The sequence below is a fragment of the Opisthocomus hoazin genome, chromosome 1 (genome assembly GCF_030867145.1).
Source record: "Opisthocomus hoazin isolate bOpiHoa1 chromosome 1, bOpiHoa1.hap1, whole genome shotgun sequence".
Lineage (NCBI taxonomy): Eukaryota > Metazoa > Chordata > Aves > Opisthocomiformes > Opisthocomidae > Opisthocomus > Opisthocomus hoazin.
This window is the reverse complement of record NC_134414.1, coordinates 137,454,125-137,473,486: the sequence shown is the minus strand read 5'-3', so window position 1 is coordinate 137,473,486 and position 19,362 is coordinate 137,454,125. Positions and strand designations below refer to the sequence as shown.

Sequence of the window (19,362 nt, the reverse complement as noted above, 5' to 3'; positions counted from 1 at the left end):
TTATCCCAGGAGAAGCCAGTTGACTTTTTTCTAGCAGAGCTAAAAAGTATTTACAAAGCATTGGGAAAAAAACCCCACACATCTGTTACACTGTGTGGTCATGCACAGTCAACAAAGATGAATTAAAACCTGCGCACACACACACAGAAGAGCTGACCTTGTACGAAGAAACGGAAAGGCTCCTTTTTGCCGAGCAAACACAAACAGACTTGCCTTGTTTCACCTACAAAGCCAAAGCTGAGCAGGAATATGGGTGGGTTGGTTTGTTTATTTATTTTTCATCCGATAGTGCACCATTGGGATAAATAACAGGAAACAAAAAGAGCTATTTAAATTAAAGGACAACATTGATTCAAGGCAAGTTACCATTTTTTGTCCAATGAGATAATCATGAATTCAGAGCATCGCGGGAGGGAGGGAGGGGAACAAAGCTAACTCGTTTCACGACGGAGCTAGAAAAGAAAATACATAATGTGATTGTCTGCGGTGGTACAAGGTTGGACATGAGGATCCAGATCTCTCATCGTTTTTTTCCTGTGTTTCTAAAACAAGAAAGAGAAATAAGGAACTCAAATAGATGTAGTAGCAGAAATGACGGAGGCATAACCACCGGTAAGGAAACGTCTCACTTGGAGGTTAAAACAGCGAATGGTCTCACTTCTTAAGAATATTTCTGGGGCAGTATTTCTGCCTCAAATATAATGCCTAATGACAATAACTGATGATTTTGGACAGTATATTTTCTGTGCCCCATGGGCAAACAGCTATTAAATTACATTGAAAAATATTGCCTATTTGTAATATTCATTAGATCCCAATAAAGGCAAAGATAAACTGCATCACATACTGCTATTACAGATGTTACAGTATTAATAAAAGGTTCACACTTTACACTATTTGTTTACAAGTTCTTTTTTACACAAAAATATTTGTAGAAACAAAGAGGTATCTCAACCATATCTTAGAGATGGGATACCTGAGGTGTCTTCTGCCTCCTCTGACTTGCAGGCCTGGAGTCAGTGGAAGTGTGGCACTCCCTGCAGTGAATTTAGACATCCTGACAATACACTTGTTCTTTTTAATTGCTTTTCCTTGGTCCCGCAGAAGGGCTCTGTGGGACGGGATTTGGAAATGCTGTTTAAAGCCTGCTGGACCAGACTCCTGGCTAGGTCACAGGAATAACGAGGAATGCGTCTTTGAGTAATGAACGTCTAGGAGAACGAGCCCATTTACCCCTGATGAGAGCCAGCCTTCTGCTGTCCACACGGCTCTGTCTGCGCGGTGGATTACTGTGCCGTGAGGACGGAAAACATGGAAGCACACAGCCCACTGGCGAGACGAGAGACGAAAAATCGTGGGTTGCTGCTGAGGTGGCTCTGGCTCTGGTGTGGGCCCGGGCCCCGCTTCAGGGGACAGTCTTAACGTTTAATGTTTATTTAGAACTGACTTTCCCACTGTCAGCTGTAACTCCAAGTCTAGGGAGAAGTAACAGATGATCCCAATCTTTGGGAGCCATCTTTTCTCTGAGAACGACTGGGATACAGACAAATTCCTGCCGAGAGGCGGTGAGCGGCAGCGGCCACGATCCCCCTCTGCCCTCGGCCAGCCACCGTCTCGCCCTTCTGCCGCAGCCGCTCCATCCCTCATCTCTGCCCTGTCCCCAGCGCCTCCCGCCAGCTGCAGCCCCTCCTCCCCTGCCCGGTGGTGTGCCCCTCTTCGGGATACCCACCGCACCGCGGGACCTGTTCCGAAGGGTTTTCAAAAGACAAGATGCGGAAGGAAGAAGGACCAAATGGCTCCTGGGATGGCAGTGTGACAGGGGGGAAAAGAGTCAGGGAGCTTCCAGAACAGAGGCACGTATGGAGTTTTATGGACACAGTGCAAATCCTTCATTTTAATCCAGTAAAATAGGGCAGCAAATTTGGCAGAAGAAATGCACTTGAAAACTTGTAAGTCAGCTCGGTGACCTGGCACTGTCAGATTAGTTTCCTTACATGATGCATTACTGAACGTAATGTGTCATTATAAATCTTGGTGGCTACAGCTGTTACAGCCATAAAGTGAAGCAGAGTTATTAATACACAGTAGCAGTAGCTGTCACGCTCCATCCTGTAATTGAGCATCAAATCTGCAGTTGGGGAACTCTTCTTTTTTGTCTGACATGCAGAGTCTGCAGATGTCTGACATGTATGTCTGCAGATGCTCAGAGCATGGAGATGGGTAGGAACATTCCACCCACGCAGGGCTACGGTGAAATCCTCCCGCAGGGTATCCAGAGCAAGCCCCTTTCTCTGTTGCTGGCTGCCTTTACAAGCCTTTGAGGTTTCCTGAGGGGACATGCAGCAACCCTTCCTCCTGATACATGGGTAAAAGCAGACACGTGAAGTCCAGTATAGACGTGCAGAGCGTACTAACGCAGGGAACAGCAGCCTTTTGAAAACCTGAGGTTAAATTTGCTGCTAGAAGCAGAGCGACAGCTGGGAAGTTCCTGCTCCAAGGGATGAGAGGCTATGCACAGCGCTTCCCAGTTCCCACCAAGCTCTGAGCTCAGCAAAAGCTGAGACACTCGTTCTCCAAAGTGCAAGAAATGCCACCAGGCCCCTTTAGCAGCAGGACCCGTGCACAGTGGGAGCTCCAAGCTCCTGCTGCCTTTAGACACGAGGAGGACACAGAAATGTAGAGTCGCTGTCTCTCACAAACCTCTTTTTGAAGACGTCCCCACCCATTGACCCTGCCACTGCTTTGCTGTGTGCCACCTCTGGCAGCTTGGCCTGTGGGCTGCAGGCACTTCTTCTCATGAACCCTCTGATGTGCACACCCAAAACTGCTTAAAAGCCTGAAGGAGCAGAGCCACTCGAATGTGTGACAAGGCACGCGGGTCAAAGTCTTCCCGTAGGGAAGAGGAGGTTATGCCTCTGCCTGGGCCCCTGGTGCTTTTGCTTCCGCCGAAGGAGGCTCAGTTTTGCCGATCTGGTTGTGCTGTGCGGCTCCGGAGCAGGCAGCCTGCGGAAGCCCGGCATTTTCTTTTCCCTTACGAAGTAGCAGGGTAGACACACGCTGAGATGGAATGCACTCGCTGGAGCGAGTGGGCAGCGGCCGTCATCTGACTTGTTTTGCCCTTGCACCTGAGCTCGCCCCAACTGCTTAATTAGTCACACGGTTTCCTGGAACCCGGGGGAGAACGAACCGTCAAAAATTTCAGTGGTGCAGGAGAAGAAGACAAAGGCTGAAGGGGGGAGGCGGAGGCGGGGGAGAACAAGGGTTTGCAAATCAGACCGAAAAAAATATTTACTCTAATTTGGGAGTTGTGAACAAGCTCAGGACGCATCGCCTCAGGCTGCAGGTGGCAAACACAGCAAGGAGGGGTACAGAGAAACAGCGGGGTTGTGCAGGGAGCGCAGCCGCGGCCATGTGAAGCTCTTGGGTGCTGAGCTGGCCGTGAACTCTGCCCCACGGATTTTGTACTTTCCCCCACTACAGGTTTTCGCTTTGAAATTGCATCTTTTTCACATTCCCTCATCAGCCACGGCCCCGGGCGACAGTGTGTGGGTGTGTGGTGGTCGCACCACCACTGGACCAACCCCCTGGGAGTCTGCATCTGCAAACCCTGCCTCTTGCCTCTGCTACTGATTTTAGTTGCAGATGGTACTCTTTGCCCCTGAAAATTCACAGATTTGAAGGCTAACAGAGACAATTAACCACCTCTTAGTACTCACAGAATCCCTGGATAATACAATCCCGCCGTAAAACTCATAGCCCCTGCAGTAACTTGCACTTGCCTGCAGACTTTCTTCAGATTGCTCAGGAGATGGGTAATCCAGTGTTTCCCTGTGGTGGTTTGCTGCAACTGTTAACAGCTTTCATGACTGAAGGTCCACACGCAGTTTGTTCTGGTTTTAATTTCCACCTGTCTTTCTTTTCAGTATGCTTTTTTGCTTTGCTAAATCATGGGGGCTTTTATCGAAAATCTGTCTGCAATCTTTCAGGCTTTTTCAGTAGGCCCTTTATCTCTAGCTGGTGGCAATGGCAACTGGAAAGGAGATTTTGCACAGGTAATGCAGTATTGTAGCTTAAAATAATCTAAATGAGAGTTCTCAGAGACTCCCCATCCTCAGATCTGCAGTCACACTCTTTCCTTTGGGTCAGGTCTATGTGATTGAAGACTAATCCATCCAAAGAGGGGATTTGCCTTTGGCTGGAGCAGCTCGCCAGCCGGGCTGCCGCGCAGTCACACAGGCACTAGGGCGAGCACGAGAGGTGAGGCAGGGTGGCAGCAAACTCTAAGCTGCGGTGGACCAGCACTCTCAGAAGCCTTGGGGCACATCTCAGCTACAAAAAACCATCTAGGTCTGCTTGGTGGGCCACCAGCGCCGCACGGAAACCCTGCAGCTCTGGAAGCTGCTGTCCTGCTGTCCGTCTCCCATCGCGAGGCTGACAACTGGTGCGTGCTCCCTGCTGGCACTGGTGAGGGAGTCCTTGAAGAGCACACGGGTGGTAGCATCCCCAGCAGCATCCCTGCGGTGGCCCATCCCTTCCGCAGCGTGACAGCTCCATCCGCCCCTCCTGTGGGAAGGGGATAACCATCTCCCTTCCCACTGGGTTTCAGTCTCACCCTATCCAGTCTGAGGTGACTGCTGGCCTCACCTCCTCCATGGCCAGCCAGCATCTTCCAAGGATCCACAAGGCCCTTGCAGATGGTTTTTGCAACAGTTTTGCCTACAGCTGCCTCGCATGGAGCTGCACTAGAACAGTCCTCCCAGCGACAGATAATCAGGGCTTTCAGGCTCTCTTATCTCATACAGGGGAGATAGGGTAAGGTTGCACGTCCCACACAAGGAGACAGCTTTACCATAGCTCTTTCTAATGAAATCTGACATTTCAGCTCTGCTCAGAACCTAGCAAAGCAGCCTACGGGTCTGTCTGGCTATGCTGGGTAAAACTTGAAGCTACGTGGTAGGAATCCCTTTGGACAACAAGGCTGGGGGAGGAAGTGAAGTGTTGTGATCTCTGGAGACAAGAAGGAGAAGCTAAGGCCTGTGATGTGTTGGGTGGTAACGTTTTGCACCGGTGTCCTGCTAAGAGCTAAGGGAGAGCACCCTTACCTATGGGGGCAGAAGTGAGTGCTCTGTCTCCTTTCACCACAGAACAGATGTGAACCTTATGACGGGCAGAAAAAAAGTGGCAACACCACGATTTCTGCAGTGCCCCATAGTCTTCAGTGGAGTGACATGTAACTAACCTTGGAATCAAGGAAGATTGCCAGAAGATGGGATGCCTTTTGTCTATGCTGCATCGGATTTCAGTGCTGAATCCAAGTCATGGCCCAGTTAACGGTAAGAGATCAGGATAAAAATCTGGATTTAGTTCCAATTCCTGTTTTACAGTTCAAAATCTACTTGTTGCATGAGAGCTACCATAAAACAGAGGAGTGGGGCAGCTTTCAAGCTGGGCCAGACATTTGATTTTCAGCGGCAGGAGCCTATTCAGATGTTTCGAACCAGGCCAGGAAGGAATTATTTGGTCTGGCTTCCAGTCTGGGTTGCAATGGGCAGCGTAACCAGATCATAACGTGCGTCACAAAAAAGGTTCACAGGGACGCAAAACCTGCGACAGTAGAAAGGCGCCTGCGGTCTGAGTCCTGGGTGAGAATCACAGAATCACAGAATCACAGAATAGTAGGGGTTGGAAGGGACCTCTGTGGGTCATCTAGTCCAACCCCCCTGCCGAAGCAGGGTCACCTACAGCAGGCTGCACAGGACCTTGTCCAGGCGGGTCTTGAATATCTCCAGAGAAGGAGACTCCACAACCTCCCTGGGCAGCCTGTTCCAGTGCTCCGTCACCCTCAGAGGGAAGAAGTTCTTCCTCATGTTCAGACGGAACTTCCTGTGCCTCAGTTTGTGCCCATTGCCCCTTGTCCTGTCACTGGGCACCACTGAAAAGAGCTTGGCCCCATCCTCCTGACACCCACCCTTCAGATATTTGTAGGCATTTATAAGGTCCCCTCGCAGCCTTCTCTTCTTCAGGCTGAACAAGCCCAGTTCCCTCAACCTCTCCTCGTAGGGGAGATGCTCCAGTCCCCTCATCATCCTTGTAGCCCTCCGCTGGACTCTCTCCAGTAGCTCTTCATCTTTCTTGAACTGGGGAGCCCAGAACTGGACACAGTAATGAAGAAGAAATTGAGAAGCCTCAAGCCAGCGCTAAGCCCAACTGCTGTCGGCTTTCCGCTGCGTGCCGGCCGCGCTCCCGCCTCGGCGGACGCGATGCGGTCGTGCCGCCGCAGACCTTAGCAGCAAGGCGAGGCACTTCCCGGCAGGCTCTCCGTGTGCTTGATTTCCTGCGGGCAAACTGGCTCAGACGGAGCATCCCGCCCGCGGCGGCCGGGCTACAAAGCAGCCGGGGATCGCACCGGGGGTGGCGGCTCCTCGCAGCCCTGCTGTTTGGTTTCAGCCTCCGAGCCGGCGATTCACAACCACGAATCCGGACCCCAGCGTGGCTTCTCAGGTCTCCCCGGGGCTCCTTCCCGCACCACGCTTGCCGTTGGCATGGCAGGGCTGCTCCACGGGACAGCAGAAATCGCGACGAGAAGCTCAGACTCTGGGTTTTCCTGGGGTCGATGCGCTCAGCTCTGGGCTGTGTCTGCGCTGACCCTCACTGAAGCGAACTCCAGGCACCCACCTCGAAAGAGCAGCCCACCGGCTCCACGCGGAAGGAGCCAGCGACTGGAAAACCACCCTGAGAGCCCCTGGGAGCCATTTCTGCCCCATCTCCAACGTTAAAGAAATTGTCAGTGCAAAATACACAAACAGTAGGAAACGGGGGCCTCGGAAAGACAAGATTAATTTAAAAAATAATGGGATTTTAATAACAACATGTTGGGAGATGCTTTAACGTTACGTATTTGTTTCCCGAGCGTTTGTAAGGGAGCAGGACGGGCAGGTGGGAGACCCCTCGGTTTTAAAAAGGGCGAGGTGAGACGGACGCTCGCGGACGCGGGAAGAATTGCGCCGGCACCCACAGGTGTCTGAGGATTATTAGGGAAATTATTGCTTAAACACCGGTAAGGGCAAAAGAAACTCGCGCCCTGGCACCAGTTCCCAGGTTTCCCGTCCCTGCCGCGGCCGGCGCTGGTTCCCGGCTCAGCCGCCATCGCCGCCGGCCCGGGTGCCACCCCCATCCCCCGCCACGGGGGCCCCGCCGCCCTCCCCAGGCGGCTCCCGGCTGGCCCCTGCCGTCGGGGCCGGGGCCGGGCCCGGGCTCGGGCTCGGGTCCGTGCCCGCGGAGGGCCGGGGAGGCCGGGCCCGGCGTGCCGCCTCCCGGCGAACAACGCGGCCGCCGCCGTCTCCGTGGCAACGCGGCCCCGTCGGCGCAGCCAAGGAGCGGGAGGCCGGGCGCCATGTTGGGGGCGGCGCCGCACGGCGCCATGTCGGCGGGAGCGGGGATGGTGCCGGTGCGGCCGGGGCTCTACGTGGGCGGCGCGGAGTCCTGCTCGTCCCCGGAGTCGCTGGCGGCGGCGGGGGTGGTGGCGGTGCTGACGGTGGACGCGGAGGAGCCGCCGGCCGTGCCGGGCGTGCGGGCCATGCACGTCCGGGCGCGGGACGAGCCCGGCGCCGACCTGCTGAGCCGCCTGGACGACTGCGCAGCCTTCATCGGCGCGGCGCGGGCGGCCGGCGGCGCCGTCCTCGTCCGGTGGTGAGGGCCGGGGCGGCGGGGGCGGCGGGGGCGGCGGGGCGGCCGACCCCGCCGGGCTCCGCGCCTGAGCGCCTCTCCTCTGCCTCGCAGCCAGGCCGGGGTGAGCCGCAGCGTGGCCGTGGCGACCGCCTACCTCATGAAGACGGAGGGGCTCGGCTGGGAGGAGGCCTACGCCGCCCTCAGGGCCGCCAAACCCGACGCCGAGTGGGTCCCCGACCCCCGCCCGCCCGGCGCCCCCTCACCCCGCGCCCCCTCACCCCGCTCTCCTCTCGCCCCCGCCGCAGGGTGAACCCCGGTTTCCAGGGGCAGCTGAAGCTCTACGAGGCCATGGGCTGCGCCGTGGACAGCGGCAGCGCCCTGTACAAGCGGTACCGGCTGCGGACGCTCACGGAGAGGTACCCGGGTGAGTGGCCGGGGCGGGGGGGGGCGAGCAGCATCGGGCTGGAGCCGGGGGGAGCTCCCCGGGGAGGGTGCTCCCGGGTGGGACCAGTCCGTCCCGAAGGGAACGCAGAATCACAGGATGGTGGGGTTGGAAGGGACCTCTGTGGGTCATCTGGTCCAACCCTCCTGCCGAAGCAGGGTCACCTACAGCAGGCTGCACAGGACCTTGTCCAGGCGGGTCTTGAATATCTCCAGAGAAGGAGACTCCACAGCCTCCCTGGGCAGCCTGTTCCAGTGCTCCGTCACCCTCAGAGGGAAGAAGTTCTTCCTCATGTTCAGACGGAACTTCCTGTGCCTCAGTTTGTGCCCATTGCCCCTTGTCCTGTCGCTGGGCACCACTGAGAAGTGTCTGGCCCCATCCTCCTGACACCATTGAGATATTTATAGGCATTGATAAGGTCCCCAAGAAGGCAGAAGGCCGTGCCGGAGGTGGCTGACACTGGGTGTTGCCCTCAGAGTGGCTGAGCCCGGAGCTGGCCAGGCAGACGTTCGCATCGCACTGCTGCTAGGGAACTGTAGCTCAGCGGTGGAGAAAAAAGTGTCTGAGATGTGCCTGCGAGATGAGACCTGTGAGGGACAAAACGCAGAAACGGTAGAGGTCAGCTTGATCTGTTCCCTGATTTTTGCGTACCTGGCTAGGCAAACTTAACATCCTCTAAAAGAAATCAGTGAAATGAAGAAAATAAAAATAACTCACAAAACTGAGATAAAGTTGAAATCAAGGTATGAAGTAAACTTTCATACTTGAATTTGCAAAAGATCGACTAGTAGATATGTGTGCATATGTGCAATTTTACAATAAAATAATAATCCATTGTGGTTTTGCAAGATCTCAGTGTTGCAGATTCAGCATGACGGTGCTGTCTGCTTGAATGTGCCGTTCTCCTGAGTGGTTCCCATCCGTAAGCTGACTTTCTGTATTTGAGTGCTCTAAAAGATTGGCAGACCTGTTCTAACTCCTCCTATGTCTTTAGTTTATGCTCAAGTAAGAACATAAAGCAAAATTCGACTATTTTACCATGGCTAAGGCCGAAGTCTAGATCCCAGTTCCCTGCTTTAAGGGAATCCCAGTCTTAGGTGTGGTGGGATGAGGCTCTTTCATTTTTAGTGTATCTAATGGAACTGGTGAGCGGACAAACGAATGCGGAGAAGGTGGCTTCTGCACGCCATGACTGGGCAGAGGCGCAGCACTGTCTTGTCCCACAGAAATGCAGCGTGGCTGCATTGATCTGATTCACAACTTCGTACTGACCCCTCTGCAGAACTTCAGGACTTGCCCCAAGAAGTCTTCGCTGTTGATCCAACCAGCGTATGTCAGACTCCAAACACAGAGGTTCTCTACAGGTGCAGGAAGTGTAGGTACTGAACCTTTTATTTTTCTCCATAAAATGTCATTTTGAAATCGACTCAAGAAAAATAGCCTGTGTAAATCAATGGCCATGTCACTATTGTCAGGACAGGGATGAGCTCTTGCCTAAGTTTCCATACAGCGTATGCAACAAAAAATTAGATGAAGTATCCTATGAAATACAAAACTTTTTATTCCTTCAAGTTGTGCAGCACTTGTGCAGCCTAACCTGCCACATTCTATAGGCAGGCATAAGTCTGCTTGACTCTGCGAAGTTTCTTGCTCTGAAACTGTAACTTTGAGTTTAACAATAGGTTTCTCCAGAAGAAACTTGTAGATTTTGGGGTTTACTGCATTTTAACCACCTTTCACGGACTGCTTAAAGTGAAATTGAATAATCCTGCAATTTCTTAGGTGTAGGTTTCTTCAAGTATATGAGTGTAGATTTAAAGTTTTAGTAGGCAGGAATTGTTTAAAAATAGATCTATACAGGAGACAGCATACAGCTGTGGGACTGAGCCCAAAACTACACAAATCACTAGATTTGTTAGGCAGCCCTGAACACAGTCAGGGCCTGTTAACCTTCTAGACTGAATGAAAAAAATGTAGGATTTGTAATCCTATTTACTTACTTAATGTCAAGATGTCCATGTCCCTGTTTTCTATTGTCTGTAGCTTTCCCCAGTAAAAAACCCAACTATTTAACTTCTTTTCCCCCCTCTGTCGTGGAGGGCAGGCGCGCTCTGTTCCGTAGTTCCAGCATTTTGTCCCACACGGAAGGAAGTGGACCGACGGCCTTTGCCCACAAGAGGGGAACGGACTCTGCTCAGCTTTGCAGCGATGGCCGTGAGAAGTGTACCTCTTACTTCACCGAGCCCGTGCAGTGGATGGAGCCGGCGTTGCTCGGTGTAATGGAAGGACAGGTGAAGGGGAGCACGCGCTTTAATGTTTTGGATGCTTGGGGTTTGTGGGGTTTGTTGTTTTTTTTTTTTTTTTTTGTACAAAAACAAACTGTTTCTGTTCCCTGATGCGACCCTGCCCCCCCCCCCCAGGGACCCAGATTCTTAAATGTTAAACATCCTTTCAAAAGGAAATTGAGCTGGTGATCTCATTGGAGGCATTTTCTGCTGGTTTAGTGTGAGAAGTTTGTGGGACTTACAAAACCTGTTGTGCTTCCAGGCTGACTGAGGCTTTCCAGAGTGACAGCTCTGTGCTGGAACCACACTAGGTCTGAGGAGCTGCGTTTCCACACCCTCCCTTCTGCTGACACAGGTGCCTGCTGCACCCCAGGGCTGAATAGCCGTACCAGTTTAGCTTTTCTGCCCCTTTTGCAGCCCATTTAGCTTCTGTGAAGTGTTACAAGGGAAGGAGCTGGCTCAGCGCAGGTTGCTACAATTTAATGTGCCATAGAAGCCTGTTTTAAATAGACCTACAGCTGCGTGCCCCTTAAGAGTGGGTCATGTGGTTTTTCTTGCAGCTTCTGTGTCCCAAGTGCACGTCGAAGCTGGGCTCCTTCAGCTGGCGGGGCGAGCAGTGCTCCTGCGGCCGCTGGGTGACACCCGCCTTCCAGATCCACAAAAGCCGAGTGGATGAAGTGAGGACGCTGCCGGCTGGTAACTGCCAAGCTGCTGAAACCTGAACTCTTCACCTCTCTCAGTGGGTTTCTTAAGGTCTGCAGAGAACTGCTGGCTAGTCTGTGGTTGCCAGGGGTGAGCTTGAGTCTTCCACCCCGTTGTAATGCGGTGGAATTACTTGAACGTCTGCTCAGTTCGAGCTTGCTGTACCTCTTATCTATATAAAACAGCAAAACACTTCCTTCAGCAAGGTGTTACACAGTGGTCAAACACGTACAAAAATGCCTGAATGGGGTTTTTTTAGTATTTTCTCACTTCATCTGTTGCTATTCACCAAAGGTCTCAACTCCTTATTTAAAAGGAATGCTAACATGTTACTTTGGGGCAGGGGCCAGCAGTGCTGCTTATCTTCCCATCCAGAAGTTCCCCTTGGTTTGTCTGAAACACACAGCTGAGATTTTAGGAGGTATATTCCACAACATGAGGTACGCAGCAGGGACTTATTTTGAGGCTTAGCAAAGTGCCATAAAATGGTACAATTACAATTGTTGCATTAGCATGCATGGCATCTACTAGCAGCAAAAAGTTTACAGTTTTATTGTAATAAAAGTAGACGTAAAAATCTCTACCCCAAGAATAATTATTACATTCTAACTCTTTCATGTAATGTCCAAGGAGATTATGCAAGCTGTACTGGAACAGGAGAACTGAAGTAAAGTATACCTGCCAAATTGTTGCTTACAGTTTTAAAGAAATCCCTAAAAGGATGAAGTAAGATTTTAAGCAAGCTGTGAGCTTTCCTGATGGTATGCTGTGTGTGCCACTGTGGCACAGGTTTGGTTTGACGTAAGAAAATAGGGCAGATAAGACCTACTTTAAATCCATTTTATTTTCATTGACTTCAGGGTTTTTTTTAAATTTTTTTTTACACAACTTCCAGCAATATTCATTATGAAATATACAAGATAAAGTAGGTGGTGGGGTTCCGCCTGTCTTAATTCCTCCCCCAGCTGTGGAGGTAAGACTTGCAGGACACAGTGAACATCAGAATTTCAACACTGAAAACAGACACGAAACAAAAAAAAGACAAAAATATATATATGAAACTGTTTGAACTGGTCACACTTCAGGGCCAGGTACAGCACAATAAATATTAGAACTGCATTATCTTAGACATCTTCTGTAAAGTTTATAACATCCTCTATTTAGAGATAAGAACATCTGGTTTCTAGCATGAAATGCTACATAGTACAGTGGTGACGAGTACGAACGATGAGGAACCCAGCAAGGGCTTGGATGGTGACTACTCATTCACACATGCTCACAAGCAGCATACACCGAAAGTTTAGTGAGCTGTAAACTTAACCATTCACTACCAGAATATCAGCTGGAGGAGTAGCTTCTTTAGGGAGAACCAAAAATAGTTAATCCCTTTAAGTTTCAACTGGGCTCCCCCTGACAAACAGCCAGTTGATACCATCATGGAAGTGGCAGCATTTGGTCCGTAGCACAGATCCCTTTGCATCACTACTGTTCAAAGCTGGCAGGAAATACTTCAGAATTAATGCTTACGCAGCCACGCCACTGCCATGGCGTCACCCGCAACGGTCAGGTTACTGTTCCACGACTGTCACAAAGCAGTGGACGTCAGCTGGAACCCACCTGGCCACAGAGCGCTGCACGACAGCAGCCCTGGGTGCCACCTGACAGAAGCGAGAGGCAGATCCTGAAGAGGGAGAGAACGTTGGTCTCCCTCTCACCCTGCAGCCACGATAGGGGTGCTGGACTCTTGGAGTTTGACAGAAAGGCTGCTCTGTGCTCATTCCTTATCTCATACCGGCTTTGCCAATAAACAAGCCCAAGACACAGCAGTGTCAGCTGCCTGACAGAGTGCTTCCAGAGCACAAGACCAGAGTCACTGGTTTCTCTTGCATCATAACCGAGGCAGGAGTAAATACATTTTGTACTTGTCAGCCTTCCCCCGTGCATCCCCCGCCCCCAGAGGTGTAGCATCGCACATTCCTCCCACACAGAACTGGGGACCTTCTGTGCCACCGCCAGACAGGCCACGTGCACACAGGTGGAGGAAGAAGGGTAAGCACGCGTGTTCCTCTCCTTAGCGTGACCAGGGCATTGCACTGGAGGCAGCTGCGCTGGCAGGCAGAGCGCTGCTGAGGAAGGGCTGGGTCCCCGGGGGGCATCCCCGTGCTGTGCGTGTCCTGCAGTACACGGCAGCAGTCACGAGCTTCACAAACTACAGCAGCCAAGTGTCATGAAATTCTGTGGGGCAAGTGGGAGGCAAAGAAGGTAAAATTCTGCTAGAAGCTGAGCACCTTTGGCTTTGATTTTAGCTGACACCCAAGTCCAACAGTTCTATCTGTATTAAGTAGGAAAATAAAATTCTATTTCTCCAGTGTACAAAAGTATACTGGTTGCCTGTACATGCTCATCTTCTAATTAGTCCCTTCTTGGAGAGATCTAGAACTACCACATTTCGATATCAATGGACTCAGCTGAGGGTTGCAGAAGGGACAGAGTAGTGAATAATTTTCATTTGTATCAACATATCAGAATATGGTCAAAAATTCCATTTGAGCATAGGGAGTTCTGCGTCACGATAGTCACTTACCAAAAAGCCAGATGTAAATACCCTTACCCTTGCCAGCTCAGAACGTACCGCGTGACTGCTTTAAGACCTACACCTCCTCTGCCAGTACAGCTCAACTGGTTGCGTCCCAAGGTGAAAGACCGGTTACCAAGAGAGCTGGGAGAGGCGAGGCGATGCTTTTCCCACCCTAGAAGTGTACAACAGCGTTTCCTCAGCCAGGCCCATTCACACATCACCCACCATTTCAGACACACAAAGCAATGCCAAACACAAACTAAGAGGAATGTTTTGTAAGGACACTCTGAGTATGAACAGGGAAAACACAGGGCTATTTATCAACTCAAGTACTGTTGCATCGTTCTTGTAAGGTAGGGAAGCAGAGGAGTTGAGATGAGGAATTGAAAGGACAAACTGGAGTGGTCACAGAGGTCGAGTCTAGTCTTCCAGACTGCGAAATGCATTCTGCATGTCCTCAAACAGCTGAGCATAGTCCGCCTTGATTTTTGTTTCACCGTCTTTGACCGGGTCCTGAAAGACATCAGAGCAAATGAACAGAAGTTCCTTTTCTGTCCGGAAAAGCCTCGGGTACTTACGACAACCCTGCTCTGCCAGTGCTGTAATTTCTCGACCTCAGGATTAGCACTTGCTAGCTGCAGAGCAGGCATTATAGCTCCATCTCCGCCTCCTGTCTGTCTCACCAACAGCCACAAATCTCATCCTATTTCCATGTTCAGTGAGCAGGCAGAATGGATACTGGACAGAAAATTCTTTTCCAAGAGCAGCGCTTGCTTTATTGAAAAACAACTGATTTGGAGAGGATTCAGTAACACTGAGGGTCTTAGCTGATGCTGTGTCATTCAAAAGCTGCAGTGATTAGTACCAGCTCCTATCCTCAAACCAAACGGAGTAAGGATCTTTGCGACTCAGAAATGCTCTGCTGTACTTTCTGAGGTGCATCCTCTATAGGTGCAAGAGTTATTTTGTCGTCACTCAGAAGTCATTCGGTTCCAGTTAAAATCTTACTGTGAAATCGTAACAATCAGCTTCGCTCTGAGGCTGCAAGGCCTCCCCTGAAAGCAGCCTTAACTGCCAAGCTGTGCCATCTGTTCAATGTCTTCACCATCCCCCTCTCAGTGCTGTGTTCCTCCGGGTCAGTGCAGCTCTTAGGAAAGACAGAGGACTTACGTGTGTGGATGCACTTCTTCATTGTCTCTCCAAAGTACACAGACCACAGGATGCGGGACATTTACATTCCCATGCCTTTTAAACTGTTACCCAGGAAATACAATTTTCCTTTCGTAACTGTATTAGAGGGCCAGCTCCACTTAACGTGTTCACCCTCTGGATTCCCTTTCTCAGCTACGCTGTCTACCGCTCTGCTGTATGCCAGATGGCTGCTGGTGGCCAAGGTTTGTAAAAATTTCCCCTATCTCTGTATAACCAGCTCTCAAAGAAGCTCATGTGTATCCTGTTGTGTTCTTGATGCTCTGAGAATACATACCAGGGATCTGCTTACTGCAGAAACAAGCCAGTACTCTGCAGGAACGGAACACCTTGGCGTGCCAAAACACTTAATTTTAAACGTAATTTTATCTTACGGTATTTGTTCTTGAAAGATTTGCAATATTGGCTTATAAGAGGTATAACAGAATAAGCATCATACTTCATAGAGAATATTCCTTAGCTACTTTAACATCAGCCATCACCACAGATTACTGTCCTACCACTAACTGCTACACCAGCACGCTACAGGTAAGTTTTAGGAAAGCTGTCCTCTAAAAAGATGGGTACTGAAGTTACCCAGAGCAGACGCTCCAAGCCACTTGTTTTTAGTTTAGCCAATGTAGAAGTTACTCCTCCCTTCCTCTCCTTCTAGTTACCTGCCTTAGGCCCTGAAGCCAGACACAGCGGACATCGCGTATTACTGCAGGAGACTAGCATTTCTTCCCTTAACTTCTATTTAAAATAGCTTGATCAGGTTTTCCATCATTCACTTTTTAGCACATTCCTGGATTTTAAACTGAGGCCGCTTTTATCTGCTAACAGTCTCCTTAGAACATTGCAAATTTTTTTTTTTTTTTTTTTTTTACAGAATTTTTTTATTACAAATACTCCAAAACAAACAGGAAAGGTGCTTGTACTATTGCCATGAATATATGTATTAAAGGGACTACCTGAAGGTGGGGTTGCCAAGGCTCTGTGGCCAGCTCCACCCAACTAGATTTCTGTACTGACCATTCCTGTGCTCATGAATAAAAACCACTTCTTAAGTGTGTTCAAAATGATTGCACAAAGTCTCTGTTCGTAGATCTTTATCTAAGGCAACTGATGACCACCGCTGAGTAACGGCCTTTCAGAGGCACTGGCAGCTCACAGAAAGCAGCACAACCCAGCTCCTTACAAACATACCTTGAACTTCATGGAGGTAAGTCTGTAGAGGATTTCGCTCATGTTCTCCCGGATGATGGACCATGTGATCTTATTGTCACTCTGGGCTGTGGTTTCTACAGCACGGCGTGCCATGTCATAAAATGCAATCATATTGGAAAGCATTCCCACTGTTTTATAGAAAGGGCAGAACCTGATGGAACACAAAAGGATCTGTCAGGCATCTTGGAACAGTTAACAGGAGAAGCCTTTGCTCCTGGCCTTCCCAACTCTGAATCCTCACCTGACAGAAAGAGTGCTAGCCTGCTCTACTCCAGGTACTTTTGAAAGATACTTTTGATAGCTACCGTCAAAGGACAGAGACTGCCTCTGACAGGCCTCACATTTTTAAATAGGCAAACCATAGGCTGAGAGTCCTCCTGAAGCGACGTTTCTGAAGCAGCAGCCAAACACTGAGCAAAGCAGGAGACAACAGGAACCATCGCTGTACAAGTCTCACATTTCAATCTGTGCCAATACTAACGAGAAAGGGAAAACACCAGAGCAGCCAACGGAATTCCTCCTTCCTGTTTTGTCCATCGCGGGAGCAAGCTTCCTCCAAGCAGCCTGGGATGACCTGACAGCTCTGCAAGTTTCTTTGCTCACAGGAAAAGGAGTGTTTCTGTGACAAGAGCACTCCATACACAGAGAGCTCCATTTTTAATGAGTAGATGACTGCCACGGAAGGTACATCGTTATTATTTACACACTACATCGTGCTACCTCCTGTGCTTCCCTGTCGCATGCAAGTACACCTGCCTTAGTACCCTAACCAAAGGCACACACCATCACAGAATGGCGTACGTCTACATTTTTAGTGATGAAGTATTCAAGACCTCCTGATCTACCTGGGCTGGGGAGTGAGATGAAGTACAACAGGCCCCCTTGTCAGGCTGTTAAAACACAAGGAAGCAAAGCAGACAGGGATAATAAGAACTGTGCTAGGGAAAAGATCCAGTAAGTTTTTTTGATGGATCAAACTTTCTCAAGAATTATGCAACGGTAACTGAAAGAAGATTCTTGCAGTCCCCCATGCATTGCTAGAATAAACAGGAAGACTTTGGGTGTTGACTGTGAAAATAAAGTGGTCCTCTCCTCCTCCTCAGGAGGACATGCTATTGCAGAAATACTGGCTAACTGAACAACAGATAAGGGCCTGAGAAACTCAAATCATATAATCATTAAGGTTGGAAGAGGCCTCTAAGATCATCCAGTCCAATCGCCAACTCAACACCACCATACCTACTAAACCATGTCCTGAAGTGCCACATCTACAAGTTCTTTTGAACACGTCCAGGGATGGTGACTCCACCACCTCCCTGGGCAGCCTGTTCCAATGCCTGAACCACTATTTCAGTAAAGAAATTTTTCCTAATATCCAATCTAAACCTCCCTTGGCACAGCTTGAGGCCATTTCCTCTCATCCTATCGCTCGTTACTGGGGAGAAGAGACCTACACCTGCCTCACTACAGCCTCCTTTCAGGCAGTTGTAGAGAGTGATAAGGGCTCCCCTCAGCCTCCTTTTCTCCAGACTAAACAACCCCAGCTCCCTCAGCCGCTCCTCATAAGACTTGTTATCTAGACCCTTCACCAGCCTCGTTGCCCTTCTCTGGACACGCTCCAGCACCTCAATGTCCTTCTTGTAGTGAGGGGCCCAAAACTGAACACAGTGTTCGAGGTGCAGCCTCACCAGTGCCGAGTACAGGGGCACGAACACCTCCCTATTCCTGCTGCCCACACTATTCCTGATACAAGCCAGGATGCCGCAGGCTTTCTTGGCCACCTGGGCACACTGCTGGCTCCTGTTCAGCCGGCTGTCAACCAGTGCCCCCCATTTTCTGCCAGGCAGCTTTCCACCCACTCTTCCCCAAGCCTGTGGCATTGCATGGCATTGCATGTTGCTCTGCAGAGCCTTCCTACCCTCAAGCAGATCAACACTCCCGCCCAATTTGGTGTCATCTGCAAACTCACCGAGGGAGCACTCAATCCACTCATCCAGTTCATTGATGAAGATATTGAACAGAACTGGCCCCAAAACTGAGGCCTGGGGAACACCACTCGTGACCGGCCACCAACTGGATTTAACTCTGTTCACCACAACTCTCTGGGCTTGGCCATCCAGCCAGTTTTTTATCCAGCAAGGAGTACACCTGTCTTAGTCATGAGCTGCCAGCTTGTCTAGGAGTAGCCACAAAGAAGTCACAAAGGGTGTGACTGCATTCGGAAAAGGTCTACATGCCTTGGGTAAGACAACATGAATGCACTGTTCAGTGGTCTACCTAAGCACAGTTCTTCCATTTGTGTATGGTGAGTAAGACTAATTTCTGCACTGATCCGCTTCCAAATAAAATAGCTGTCTAAATCCAGACAACACAGGACCAAGAAGGCAGAGTGGCCAGCGAGATCTCACCTGTCATAAGGCGTATAACCATTCTGTTGCAAGAAGTCATCTTTTATCAGCTTGGCAACCTCCAAGGTGATTTTATCTGTTTCTGCCAAGGAAGCCTAGAAAAGCAAGGTACGCTGTTAGTTTAGTACTCAAGTCCATGAGGACATGGTATGTCCTGGCCAAGAACCTTTATCTTTCAGTACCCGTTTTCTTCACACCTGCTTAAGATGGCTTCCAGCACAAGTCTGTCTTTTGGGTATTTCTCACTCCTTGCTATAGAATATATATAGCCAGTTTTACTGATTGCCAAATTAAGATGGGTGAAACAGCCAATAAGTCTACTTTAAGTCTACCTGATGATAAACAACGGAAAGGAAGTTTCCTTTAAGATAATGGAAAAGCCACCAGACATAGAAAAGGCACATGGCTCTGCTATGAGGTACGTCAAAATACCACCTTCCTACATAGGGAGATAAAATGATTTTTACCTTCCTCAATCCCTACATCCATGGAAGAAAAACTAGATCTCAGCATGGTAAATCAGCAAGTAATCTTAAGGATCTGATACTAGCTGCCACAGCTACCGCAATGGGCTTTCCCTGTCTGGCATTCAAGAAAGGTAAAAGAGTTGATGACAATGCCTGTCACACTCTGCAGGACAGCCACAACCCTGCTGCACACTGCTGCTGTTGGCACTGCAGGTCACTCTTCCTTCATTGTCCTTTTGCTAAAGGGGGAAGACTGAGTTTTAAGTACACTCCCCACCCCCCTCACTTGCTTTCTAGACAGGAAGTTTGAACCTTCTTTCACGAGGAGACTAACAGAATTCAGGGCTAAAAAGGAAAAATAAATCTGATTGTTCTTCCACAAATCCCCCTTTATAAA

The 19,362-nt window shown here is 50.0% G+C and overlaps 2 protein-coding genes across 5 annotated transcripts in view; one reads left to right on the top strand and one right to left on the bottom strand.

Moving 5' to 3' along the window:
* Positions 1–7,402: 7,402 nt before the first annotated feature.
* On the top strand, positions 7,403–11,680 carry DUSP12 (dual specificity phosphatase 12). 3 transcript variants are annotated; one of them, XM_075437662.1, is made up of 6 exons: positions 7,403–7,689; positions 7,780–7,893; positions 7,974–8,092; positions 9,393–9,489; positions 10,215–10,401; positions 10,956–11,680. In XM_075437662.1, the coding sequence occupies exons 1-6, from the start codon at positions 7,421–7,423 to the stop codon at positions 11,115–11,117; spliced, it is 948 nt and encodes a 315-aa protein (XP_075293777.1). In that variant the 5' UTR covers positions 7,403–7,420; the 3' UTR covers positions 11,118–11,680. The 3 variants fall into 3 exon arrangements, with proteins under 3 accessions (XP_075293777.1, XP_075293791.1, XP_075293784.1); XM_075437676.1 differs by having other exon boundaries at positions 10,210–10,401; positions 10,956–11,043; XM_075437669.1 differs by lacking the exon at positions 7,780–7,893.
* A 243-nt stretch (positions 11,681–11,923) lies between these two features.
* The window catches only part of ATP6V1A (ATPase H+ transporting V1 subunit A), a 32,138-nt gene continuing 24,699 nt past the window's right edge, over positions 11,924–19,362 (bottom strand). For both annotated transcript variants that reach the window (XM_075437643.1, XM_075437649.1), the window contains exons 13-15: positions 18,499–18,593; positions 16,070–16,241; positions 11,924–14,188 (exon numbers count right to left, since the gene is read on the bottom strand). In XM_075437643.1, the coding sequence (XP_075293758.1) occupies positions 14,096–14,188; positions 16,070–16,241; positions 18,499–18,593 (360 nt within the window). In that variant the 3' untranslated portion in view covers positions 11,924–14,095. The remainder of the gene's footprint in view (positions 14,189–16,069; positions 16,242–18,498; positions 18,594–19,362) is intronic.

What these genes read in the sequence shown, in the direction of transcription:
- DUSP12 (XM_075437662.1), top strand. Translation starts at nt 7,421, where the DNA reads ATGTCGGCGGGAGCGGGGATGGTGCCGGTGCGGCCGGGGCTCTACGTG. An exon ending in GCCGCCAAACCCGACGCCGA is followed by an intron (nt 7,894 to 7,973) that starts GTGGGTCCCCGA and finishes CCCCCGCCGCAG; the next exon opens with GGTGAACCCCGGTTTCCAGG. An exon ending in TACAGGTGCAGGAAGTGTAG is followed by an intron (nt 9,490 to 10,214) that starts GTACTGAACCTT and finishes CGTGGAGGGCAG; the next exon opens with GCGCGCTCTGTTCCGTAGTT.